This window comes from Balaenoptera physalus (genome assembly GCF_965194825.1).
Source record: "Balaenoptera physalus genome assembly, chromosome: 1".
NCBI lineage: Eukaryota > Metazoa > Chordata > Mammalia > Artiodactyla > Balaenopteridae > Balaenoptera > Balaenoptera physalus.
In genome coordinates, this window is record NC_138882.1 from 167,878,146 (window position 1) to 167,889,290 (window position 11,145).

The 11,145-nt window shown below is 49.0% G+C and overlaps 1 protein-coding gene across 8 annotated transcripts in view; it reads left to right on the top strand.

Moving 5' to 3' along the window:
- KIAA0319L (KIAA0319 like) overlaps positions 1-10,190 on the top strand; it is a 123,275-nt gene extending 113,085 nt beyond the window's left edge. For 6 of the 8 annotated variants that reach the window (XM_082415491.1, XM_082415496.1, XM_082415494.1 and 3 more), the window contains 2 exons: positions 2,476-2,567; positions 8,882-10,190. In XM_082415491.1, the coding sequence (XP_082271617.1) occupies positions 2,476-2,567; positions 8,882-9,069 (280 nt within the window). In that variant the 3' untranslated portion in view covers positions 9,070-10,190. Of the gene's footprint in view, positions 1-2,475; positions 2,568-8,881 lie in introns of those variants that run through there. The other 2 variants (XM_082415495.1, XR_014251386.1) reach the window with 2 other exon arrangements.
- Positions 10,191-11,145: the final 955 nt, after the last annotated feature.

Consider the following 11,145-nt stretch of genomic DNA (forward strand, 5'->3'; position numbering starts at 1 on the left):
GTTCTTTTTTTTTTTAATTGGGGTATAGTTTTACATTGTTGTGTTAGTTTCTGCTGTACAGCAAAGTGTATCAGCTTTATGAATACATATACCCCCACTTTACTGGATTTCCTTCCTGTTTAGGTCACCACAGAGCATTAAGTAAAGTTCCCTGTGCTGTACAGCAGGTTCTCATTAGTTATCTATTTTATACATATTAGTGTATATATGTCGATCCCAATCTCCCAATTCATCCCACCACCCCTTTCCCCCCTTGGTGTCCATATGTTTGTTCTCTACATCTGTGTCTCTATTTCTGCCTTGCAAACAGGTTCATCTATACCATTTTTCTAAATTCCACATATGTGCGTTAATATACGATATTTGTTTTTCTCTTTCTGACTTACCTCACTCTGTATGACAGTCTCTGGGTCCATCCACATCTCTACAAATGACCCAGTTTGGTTCCTTTTTATGGCTGAGTAATATTCCATTGTATATATGTACCACATCTTCTTTATCCATTCATCTGTCGTTGGACATTTAGGTTGCTTCCATGACCTGGCTATTGTAAATAGTGCTGCAATGAACATTGGAGTACATGTGTCTTTTTGAATTATGGTTTTCTCAGGGTGATGCCCAGGAGTGGGATTGCTGGGTCTTATGGTAATTCTAGTTTTAGTTTTTTAAGGAACCTCCATACTGTTCTCCATAGTGGCTGTATCGATTTACATTCCCACCTACAGTGCAAGCGGGTTCCCTTTTCTCCACACCCTCTCCAGCATTTATTGTTTGTAGATTTTTTGATGATGGCCATTCTGACTGGTGTGAGGTGATACCTCATTGTAGTTTTGATTTGCATTTCTCTAATAATTAGTGATGTTGAGCAGCTTTTCATGTGCCTCTTGGCCATCTGTATGTCTTCTTTGGAGAAATGTCTGTTTAGGTCTTCTGTCCATTTTTTTGATTGGGTTGTTTGTTTTTTTGATATTGAGCTGCATGAGCTGTTTGTATATTTTGGGGATTAATCCTTCGTCCGTTGCTCCGTTTGCAAATATTTTCTCCCATTCTGAGGGTTGTCTTTTCGTCTTGTTTATGGTTTCCTTTGCTGTGCAAAAGCTTTGAAGTTTCATTAGGTCCCATCTGTTTATTTTTGTTTTTATTTTCATTACTTTAGGAGGTGGGTCAAAAAAGATCTTGCTGTGATTTATGTCAAAGAGTGTTCTTCCTATGTTTTCCTCTAAGAATTTTATAGTGTCTGGTCTTACCTTTAGGTCTTTAATCCATTTTGAGTTTATTTTTGTGTGTGATGTTAGGGAGTGTTCTGATTTCATTCTTTTACATGTAGCTGTAGCACATGGGTTCTTAATTTGTCTGCCTCCCTTTCAGTTTGGGATTCTCGCGTGTACATGTTTTTACATAATTGTAGACTTAGGTTAGTCATGATTAAGTCTTTCATTTAGTTTTTTAATTTAAATTTTTATTTAAATTTAGTTTTTTTTTTTATTTAGGTTTTTTCATTTAGTCTTCCTATCTAGTCTTACAATATTTAATGGTAACATTTATTATGTTTTTAATTATTAATAATAGGTATCATTTCTATGTTTACTGTGTACCAAGCAAAAATGTATAAAATGTGTATAACATTTTATAAATTTATTTATTTATATTTATTTTTGGCTGTGTTGGGTCTTCATTTCTGTGCGAGGTCTTTCTCCAGTTGCGGCGAGCGGGGGCCACTCTTCATCGCGGTGCACGGGCTTCTCACCGTCGCGGCCTCTCCCGTTGCGGAGCACAAGCTCCAGATGCGCAGGCTCAGTAGTTGTGGCTCACGGGCCTAGTCACTCCGCGGCATGTGGGATCCTCCCAGACCAGGGCTCGAACCTGTGTCCCCTGCATTGGCAGGCAGACTCTCAACCACTGCGCCACCAGGGAAGCCCCTGTATAACACTTTATACATTTTATAGGTGTAATATCTTTTTTAATATGCATAACAGCCTTTTCTCAGGAAAATGACATTTTCCATGGACACACAGTCAATAAATGGCAGAACTGAGATTCAACCTGCAATATAATCTCACAATAAAACTTAGAAAATTAAAAGAATTTTTAAAAATTCCCACCAGCCTAAGACAACCACCATTAACAACATTTTGCTGGTTTAATGCTTTCCTCCACTCTCTACCCTTCAAGCATAGGAGTGTCATTTTATTTACATTTTTAACCCATCTATCCTTCCTTCATTGCCACTGTGGAGTGGTGAGTCCATGATAAAATGATAATGTTTCCTTTACCTTTTCCCAAATTGGTGAGGACTGTTTGAATAACAAATCACAGTTGCTACCTTTCCCAGCTGAGAAACAAGGAGAAACAGCCCTTCCATTAAGCAGCATCCCCCAAGACAGGGCTCTGCCTGCAGTCTGGCTGCCACCCTGTGGTGGGCTACCTGAACCTCACACAGAACCTCTTTCCTGAGCAGGGGATTGTGTTTTTCAGGCAAAAAGGAAAACCTAAGAGGAAAAGCAAGTACAGGATCCTGGATGCCACGGATCAGGAAAGCCTGGAACTGAAGCCAACCTCCCGAGCAGGTAGTGGCCCCGGGAACTGGGAACCGGGGGCGTCTAGATTGGTGCACTCTCCCTGAAGAGCCACCACCATCACCAGTCCCTCCTAAATGTGTTTTTGCTGGCAGCTCTTTGTGCTGGAAAAGCATCTTTCCCCTCCCTGATGAGGGCTCAGGGTCGGCTTTGCCCTGTTGGGGCAGAAGCTGCCCACTGGACAAGCTCAGACTCCAGGGCTCACTTCTTAGTGGTCCTTTGACTGTGCCGAGGGGCTCAGCCTCTTGCTTTCCTTTGTCTGCTCGTTCCCCTCAGGGTTCCTGCCTGGAGTTGAGCTTTTCAAGCTGCCCCTGTAGTCGGGCTCAGGGACCTTGGTCTTTTATTCCTGATCAGTCTGTCCTTTCTGGGCAGACAAGGTGAGGCCATGAAGAGATCAAAGCCAGTGTCTGCCAGCTGGCCTCCTTGCCAGCCAGCCATCCTCTCCCATCTTCCTCTCTCCAGTGTTTGTCAGGTAGATCCACAAGCTCCATCACTGTCTTAGAGCAGGTGGAGGGCAGCTACCCTGCTGGCTCCAGGTGCACTGGGCTCATCTGCCAAAGAATTTCCAGCTGCACAAGCACTAAGACGGCTTTCAGTGGTGGGGCTCGGAGGGCCAGGGTGGGTAGAGGGCCCTCCGTCCTTGTCTGGACTAGGTCATTGGTGAGGTTCCCATTCATCATGGGTGCCACAGGACAGGCCTCATCTCTTTATGGGAGCTGGACTCTATATAGAGCTATTCCTGAACACTCTGCAAGTAGAACTGTTTTTATACAAAGTATTTATTAAACGTCTCTCATACTTAAAGCTTCGTATTAGGAGAGGCTGTAAGGGGACTATAGAGAGTTCTAAACCATAGGCTCTGCTCTCAGAATTTCACTGTAGCGAGGGAGAAGACATATGAGAAGAGAATAAGTGCTCATAGGCAGTCTGGGCTCTGTCAGCACCTAGGCAGCTTGGTTAGGGAACACTGTGGGGCGGTGCCTGGAGGCTGGGGCCTAGCGAACCACAGACGTGCAGCCAGAGCGCCACACAGGATACTGAGGATGAGGCCTCGAGGGGAGAACGTTGCACAGCACCGTCCGCAAGGTAGCCAAGGTTGTGTTCATGTTGCTCTGGCAAGGTTTTTCTACTCCTTGAAGTCATTCGCGACTTACTTTTGGTCGGGTAGACATGGCCTTGGTGAGCTTACGTCACTGTGCTTTTCTGAGATCCTCCTCCTTGCTGATATCTCTCTTTTCTAAACAAATTTTGTTGGTTCATATTTCTGTCCAGAAAGCACTTTCTCATCCTTCCCTTAACCTGCCAATCAAAGTCGTGCTTATCTTTCTCCCACATGTGTGCCAGGCCCTATGCCAGATACTGGTTATATTACAGTGAACTAAACAGAAAGACGTTGCTCTTGTGTAGTTTATGTCAGGCCGACATTAAACAAACAAATTCACAAATATACAAAATGTGATAATGGAAGGTCTTTGTAAAGAATAACACTTAAGCTGAGACCCAAGGGACGACGAGAAGGAGAGTAAGGCACGTGAAGACTCTGGGAAATAGGATTGCAGGCAAAGCTGGTGAAGGCGCAGCTGCTGGAATGAGGAGAGGGCATTTGAAGAAGACATGGTGAGCATGGAGTGAGTGGCACAAGGCTGGACAGGTGAGCAGGGACCTTGCTGTGGGTTCCTTCTAAGAGCAATGGGGAGCCATGGGTAGTTTTTTTAAGGAGGTGCATGGTGCAGTTGGATTTACATTTTAAAAAGACAACTGTGGCTGCTATGTGAAGGAATTGGAGAGGCAAAAGTGGGTGAGAGGAGATTAGATAGAATGCCCTTATGGTGGAGAGATGATGAGATGGAGAGAGGCAGATGGGTTCCAGATACATTTTGGGGGAAGGCTTGCTGAGGTTCATGATATGTTTTCCAAGGGGTGGTGAGAGAAAAGGAGAAGTAAAGGATGGTGCCCAAGCATCTTCTCTGAGCATCTGTGGATTGGGTGGTTTTATTACCCTAGATGCAAAAGACTGCAGGAGAAGCACTAGAGAAGATCATTTGGTTTAGAACAGTTATGAATGGGGTTGAGGAAATGAGGCTGGAAGATGAAATTATGGGGAGTTTTGAACATCAGCCTAAGGAGTTAAGCATTTATTCTGATGGTGATGAGAAGTGACATCTTGAAAATACTGGCATAGTAAAATTAGTCTAGTGACAACATTTCATTCATTGAGGAGATTACAGGTGGAGGCCAGCAAGGAGATTCTTGCGATGGTCCGAGGAGGGATGATGATGGCTCAGACAGCTTGGTATCAGTGGGATGGAGGGACAGGAAAGGTCCAGGCTGCCTTCTGACATGAGAGACAGGGACTGATAGCCCTGACGACAGAATTAGGACAGTCGTTGCAGTTTGGGTAAGAGAAGACGAATTAAATTGAACTCAGCAGAACAGGACTGGATAGGAATCTTCTGTATGCTGGTGACGGTCGGCTCCGCAAAAGTAGATCACATCCCTTCTGGGGAGAGTGTCGAGGGACAAAAGAAGAGTCCAGGGCTAAGGAGCTGAGGTGAGGGAGGAGAGGTGTCACCAGGGAGCAGTCAGCATGTTTGCTGCTGCAGAAGAAAAGGGTAAGAATTGTTGATGACGGCAGTGACGACACTGGAGAAGTTTCTGGTCACCTAAAGAACTGGAGTAGATGGTGAGTGATACATGGCAGAAGTCAAAGTGCAGTTTATTTAGGAAGTACGTAGGTGGTGAGACAATGGAGGCCCTAAATATTTAAAAGTCCTTTTCGAAGTTGAGCAAGTAAGTGGAGATTCAGGACAGGGTGGATGGGGTTCAGGAGCACGTTGCGGGCAGAGGTGCAGAAGATAGAGGTGAGGTTCCTGCGCAGGAAGGAGGGAGTAGTGGGTAAAGGACTTAAGATGCCTGCTGGGTGACGGCAGGATGGGAAGGCAGACTTGTGGGGGAAGGGAGGGAGCGGGGAGGGCTGCAGGTGGCCAGCTGCTCCCAGGTAACCAAGATGAGACTAGATGAGGGTCGGCAGGCCCTTCTGTGCGCAGTGTCCACACGAGGAGGCGGTGAGAGTCGCCTTGCATCTGGTGTGGGTCTGACCAGGCCAGAAGTCCCGGCTGTTGTTCTGGGCTCTGCAGTGGATTAGTGGGTGCAACCCAGAGCAGAGTCACTAGTAGGATGAGGAGAATGGGATTCAGGACCAAGCTGTATAAGGTCTGGAACTGAAGAAGTTCAGCTGGAAGAAGAGTGAATTTAGTGGAGCGTGACATGTGTGGAAGTGAGCTGAAACGGATGCTGCTGGGAGGAAGAGGAACTGGAAGTGGCTTGGGCCCACCTGAGTGAGCTCGGAGCCACTGGCACCGAAGACCAGCAGGCGGAGTGGGACAGATGCCCACCCTCAGGAGACGTGGTTTACATTCAGCAGTTGTGGTTTTTGGTTTGGTTTGGTTTTGCTATTCTGTTGACTTTTTTTCAAGACTTTCTATTGAAGTCTATTAGATTGAACCATATAAGATTACTGATAATTGACTTTTGACCTATAAAAATAGCAGTTTTCTGTGATTCAGTCTAATGTGTACAGAAAATCATAAGCACATTTCATAAGTGAATGTACCCATGTAATCAGCCCCCCAGAAGCGCCCCGTTTGTGCTTCTTTCCAGTCACTGCCTCCCCCCAATTTACTTCTAGTATCTTGGAGTAGTTTATATAAATGGAATCATTGGGCTTGGCGCCTGTCCCTCAACATTACATCTAGGACGTCCATCCATGTTGTTAGGTAGAGCAATAGTTCGTTCATTCCCATTGCCGAGTAATTTCCTTTGTAGGAATATATTTATTTGTCAGGTATACTGTTGATGGGCAGTTGAGTTCTTTCCATCTTGGGCTATGATGGGGAGTGCTGCTGTAAACGTTCTTGCCCATGTCCTTTGGTGGACCTGTGCATGGACTTCTGTTAGGTGTAGACCTAGGAACGGGATGGCTGAGTCAGAGGAGATGTATGAGCTCAGCACCCACTGATACAACCAGCTTCCCAGCTTGTATTGCTTCGTGGATGAATCCCACTCAGTTCTTCAAGCAGAGCGGGAGCTAGAGGTAGGAGGGCCCGGGTGAGTGCTGTGTACTTCGGAGCCAGCAACACGTCCCCCCTCAGGCTCCTGTCCTCCACACCTATGGCCCAGAAGGGCTATAGGGAACAAGGGAAGCTTCAAGTGCTTGGATGCTGGAGGAGAAAGCCCCCAAAGGGTATTTCATCTATAGGGGCAAAACAGAGGTTTTGAGAACCTTGACGCTCCCCTGGTCTTGACGCTTCTTATGTTGCCACTGTCCCCTACCACATTGGAAAAGCCTGGGAAGCTGGTGTTCTTCTCTGGCCCTGCTGCTCTGCCGTCCTGAGAATCAGTGGGAGTTGTGTCCCAGAACTGTGCCCCTGAGATGGACAAGCTGGGCCCCAGAGCACACTGCACAGACGACCAGCACACGGGCAAGGTCTGTGGGGCTGTGGTTCCCGAGTGACAGGTGCAGTCAGAGTCTAGATGCCCTCATCATTCACAGCCTGAAGTCATGTCTGACCAGGAAAGGGCAGAATGCCTGAGAATCATCCCAGGACCTTCTTTCAGTGTTTATTGGGGATCTGGATGGGACCAGGGGGAGGGAGAGTGATTGTTGGAGGATGAGGGTTCAAACACAGCTCACCTGACTGGTCACCTTTTCTTTTTTTTAATTTATTTATTTTCATTTTATTTATTTATTTATTTTGGGCTGTGTTGGGTCTTCGTTGCTGTGTGCAGGCTTTTCTCTGGTTGCAGTGAGCGAGGGCTACTCTTCGTTGCGGAGCACGGGCTCTAGGCGCGCGGGCTTCAGTAGTTGTGGCTCGGGGGCTCCAGAGCGCAGGCTCAGTAGTTGTGGCTCACGGGCTTAGTTGCTCCACAGCATGTGGGATCTCCCCAGACCAGGGCTCAAACCCATGTCCCTTGCATTGGCAGGAGGGTTCTTAACCACTGCGCCACCAGGGAAGCCCTGGTCCCCTTTTTAAGAAAGGAGGTAGGTTAGGTCCTGGGGGTGGGCAATGCCAGGCCCAGAACACTGCCAAGCTGGGTTCTTGATGTTGGCAATTCCCACTTCTAGTTCTGCTGTCTCAGCCTACCTTTTGCTTACTCTGGAGTAGTATTTGTACCAGCCAGAGGGCAGCCATCTTGCTATTGGATGGGATCTGCCCTAAAGCTATTACCAGACCTCGTGGTATGGTCTGGCCTCTGCAGCCATAAGGATGAGTAGTGAAGGTAACTACAGTGACTTATAGACTTATAGAATCTCAGGCATCTTGGGACTTACCTGGTGGCGCAGTGGGTAAGAATCCGCCTGCCAATGCAGGGGACACGGGTTCGAGCCCTGGTCCGAGAAGATCCCACATGCCACGAGCAACTAAGCCCGTGTGCCACAACTACTGAGCCCGTGAGCCACAACTACTGAAGCCCACGCGCCTAGAGCCCGTGCTGTGCAACAAGAGAAGCCACCGCAATGAGAAGCCCACTCACCGCAACGAAGAGTAGCCCCTGCTCACCGCAACTAGAGAAAGCCCGTACACAGCAACGAAGACCCAGCACAGCCAAAAATAAATATAAAAAAATAAATAAATTTATTAAAAAAAAAAAAAAATCTGAGGCGTCTTTTCTGACCTCAGGTGCTTCTTATGGGTCCTCGTTTGTGTGTTCTGACCAGCTGACGGCTTGGGACAGTCCCTGCTTCAGTCAGGCTCTGCAGCAGAGGCCTCTCCGGGCCACATGCCTGCTCTCCCACCCCTTGTACCCTCTCAGCGAAGCCAGAGTAAATGTCTACGTAGAATGAAATTGTGTCCTCACTCAGTGTCAGCATCGCTGGCAGGCACTTTACATCCATACTGAGCCAGGGTACAGTGACAAAGCTCATTCTCTAGAGCCTAAGTTCTTGTTCCTTGTATTTCCTGCCCCCCACAGAACTCCACCCTCTGCATAAAGGGAGATGATAAAACATTCTACATTTAAAAGAGAGAAAAGAGAATGTTGTTGGGTGGCACTAACCAAAGCTAATAGATGCTGAAAATAAAGAATCCCCATTGGAACCTGATCAGTCGCTCTCCGAGGCTTCCCTGATGGACTGTTCCGTGTAGCCAGGGCTGGGAGGACTTGGGAAGCCTCCTTTTCAGGAGAGGGGACCGTGACTGTCCCTGCCCCTCGGCTCCTCTTCAGGCTGGGAGGAGGGTGCAGGGTGTGGCTCAAGGAAGAGAAGATTTGTGCTCCTGACGCTGGGTTCCTTGACTCCCTTGCAGGTGTCAAACATAAAGGCCCAATGCTGAGCAGCAGCCTGATGCACTCGGAGTCGGAGCTGGACAGTGACGACGCCATCTTCACATGGCCAGACCGAGAGAAGGGCAAGCTCCTGCATGGTCAGAACGGCTCCGTGCCCAACGGGCAGACCCCGCTTAAGGCCAGGAGCCCACGGGAGGAGATCTTGTAGCCACCTGGTCTGTCTCCTCAGGTGAGGGGTTGGCAGTGCTAGGGTGCAGAGCATTGCCAGGCTGGTTCTCATACCTCCCATGTCTGAGGGCAGCTGTTCTCCCAGCGTCTGCTGGTCACTCCACCCTAATACCCTCAACTAGAGCTGCTGGTACTTGAATCCAGAGACATTCTCCGGGAACCCCTGAATGAAGCTGTGAATGAAGAGGTTTCCTCTTTAAACCCGTCTGGTAGGTCCCACAAAATGTCCTCACCTCAGGGCCTCCTTTTTTGGAACCCCTCCTCTGTTCCGAGGATGGACACTGCCAGCTCTTGGCCTCCTCTCCAGCTCTTTGTTGGCAGGGTGGCTGCTTCCGGGGCATCTGCACAGCGAGGCCTGGCTGTGTCCTCCACACCTGGGTACAGCACCAAGCGCCGCCAGCCCCGGGCTCCAGAAGCCCGCCTGCAGGCATGTTCTTTGTTCTCGTCTTTGGGACTGAGTGCGCCCTCTTGCTGGGCCCAGAAGAGGTGGTGCCCCCTCCTCACCACCTCTGCTGGGCTAGGGGAGGGCTGGCTGTTTCAGGAATGCAGAGGGGCCCCTCAGGCTGCTGGGCGGTTGTGTCGGAGTAGCCGGGCTGGACCCAGACTGCCAGCCTCTTCCTCCTGACCACCCCGGCTGCTTCAGGGATCAGGCCACCACTCCCTGTGCCCAGAGGAGATAGCCACCAACAGACTGGAATGTTACGGCATGAGAGTGCACGTGTGTGACTGTCCCACGGCGGTCTCCTCTGTGTCCATCTGTCCGAGTGTCTTCTCTCTGTGTCCCTTGCATGTGTGTGTGTGTGTGTGTGTGTGTGTGTGTGTGTGTGTATGTGTGTGTGTGTGTTAGAGTGAGTGTGTGTGCATCAACTCCTCCTAGGGCTCTTGGCTACTCATAAGGCAACCTTGACCTGGAAAGACTTTCAGCTTCATGGAACAGAAACTTCCTGAATCCCTCCGGCCCTGTCACTGGTTCCTCAGCTATGGTTTCTGGGTGTTGAGGAATGGGAGCTTTGGGGGAGTGGCTTTTTAAAAAGAAACTTACAATTTATACTACTGCACTACAGTCTGTTGTGAGATGATTAAACATGCTATTTAATTGTACGTGTGCCTGCTGGATGTGCTGCTTTGTGCTCCATTGCTGGCCTGTACCACGGGTCCAGGCACCTGTATGTCCCTGTGACATGATGGCCTCCGGCAGGGAAGTCATGGGCCTGGCATCAGCATGTGTGGTGCTGGGACCCTACCTCAGTGGCTGCTGATGGAGGAGTCACCGCCCTGGCCCCTGCTGGCCAGCTGCTCCTGTGGCTTTTAGGGAGGGGAGTTTTCTGCCCTTCCTTCAACCTTTTGTGAACACAAAATTGATGCATATACACACAAACACCACCACCCCCTCTCACCCCTACCCTTACCCTGTGAACAAGCTGGGGATACAGCGTGTCCCAGTGCCCAGGTTGGCCTTTAGGGGCCCTGCCCTTCTTTTTTTGGGTTTCCAAAGCAGTAGGGCTTGGCCCCGTGCCCCCAGAACGCTGTGCAGTGTTGGAGGAACAGCTTGCTGAGCCTGTGGGATAGAAGGAGGGCTGCTGTTCAGTCTTGGACTCCCAGGAAAGGGAGGGGAGAGAAGGACCTTGGAACTCATTCTTTCCCCAAGGCCCTGTGCACAAAAACCAGCTGAGGGTGGGCGGTATTGGTTCTGTTTTTACAGCAACAGAAACGAGGCATACAAGGAGTAACTCGGTCCACACACCGTAAATGACAGAATTAGAACTCAGGCCCAGCAGAGCCTGTGCATGGTCTGGATCAAAATCACCTTTAAAAATGGGTTGCTGGGCCCCACCACTGTGTTTCTGATTGAGTAGGACTGGGATGAAACACGAGAATTTGCCTTTCTGATAAGTTCCCAGAGATGCTCTTCTGCTGGTCTGGGGACCACACTTTGAGAACCGCTGGTCTAGAAGTGCATATTCAGTGTGTCATGAATAGGAGGCGGCAGCTGACTCGTCCTGAGCGAGGGTGAAGGAAGCTCAGAGGAGTGGGAGCTTGAATCTGCCCGGGGTGC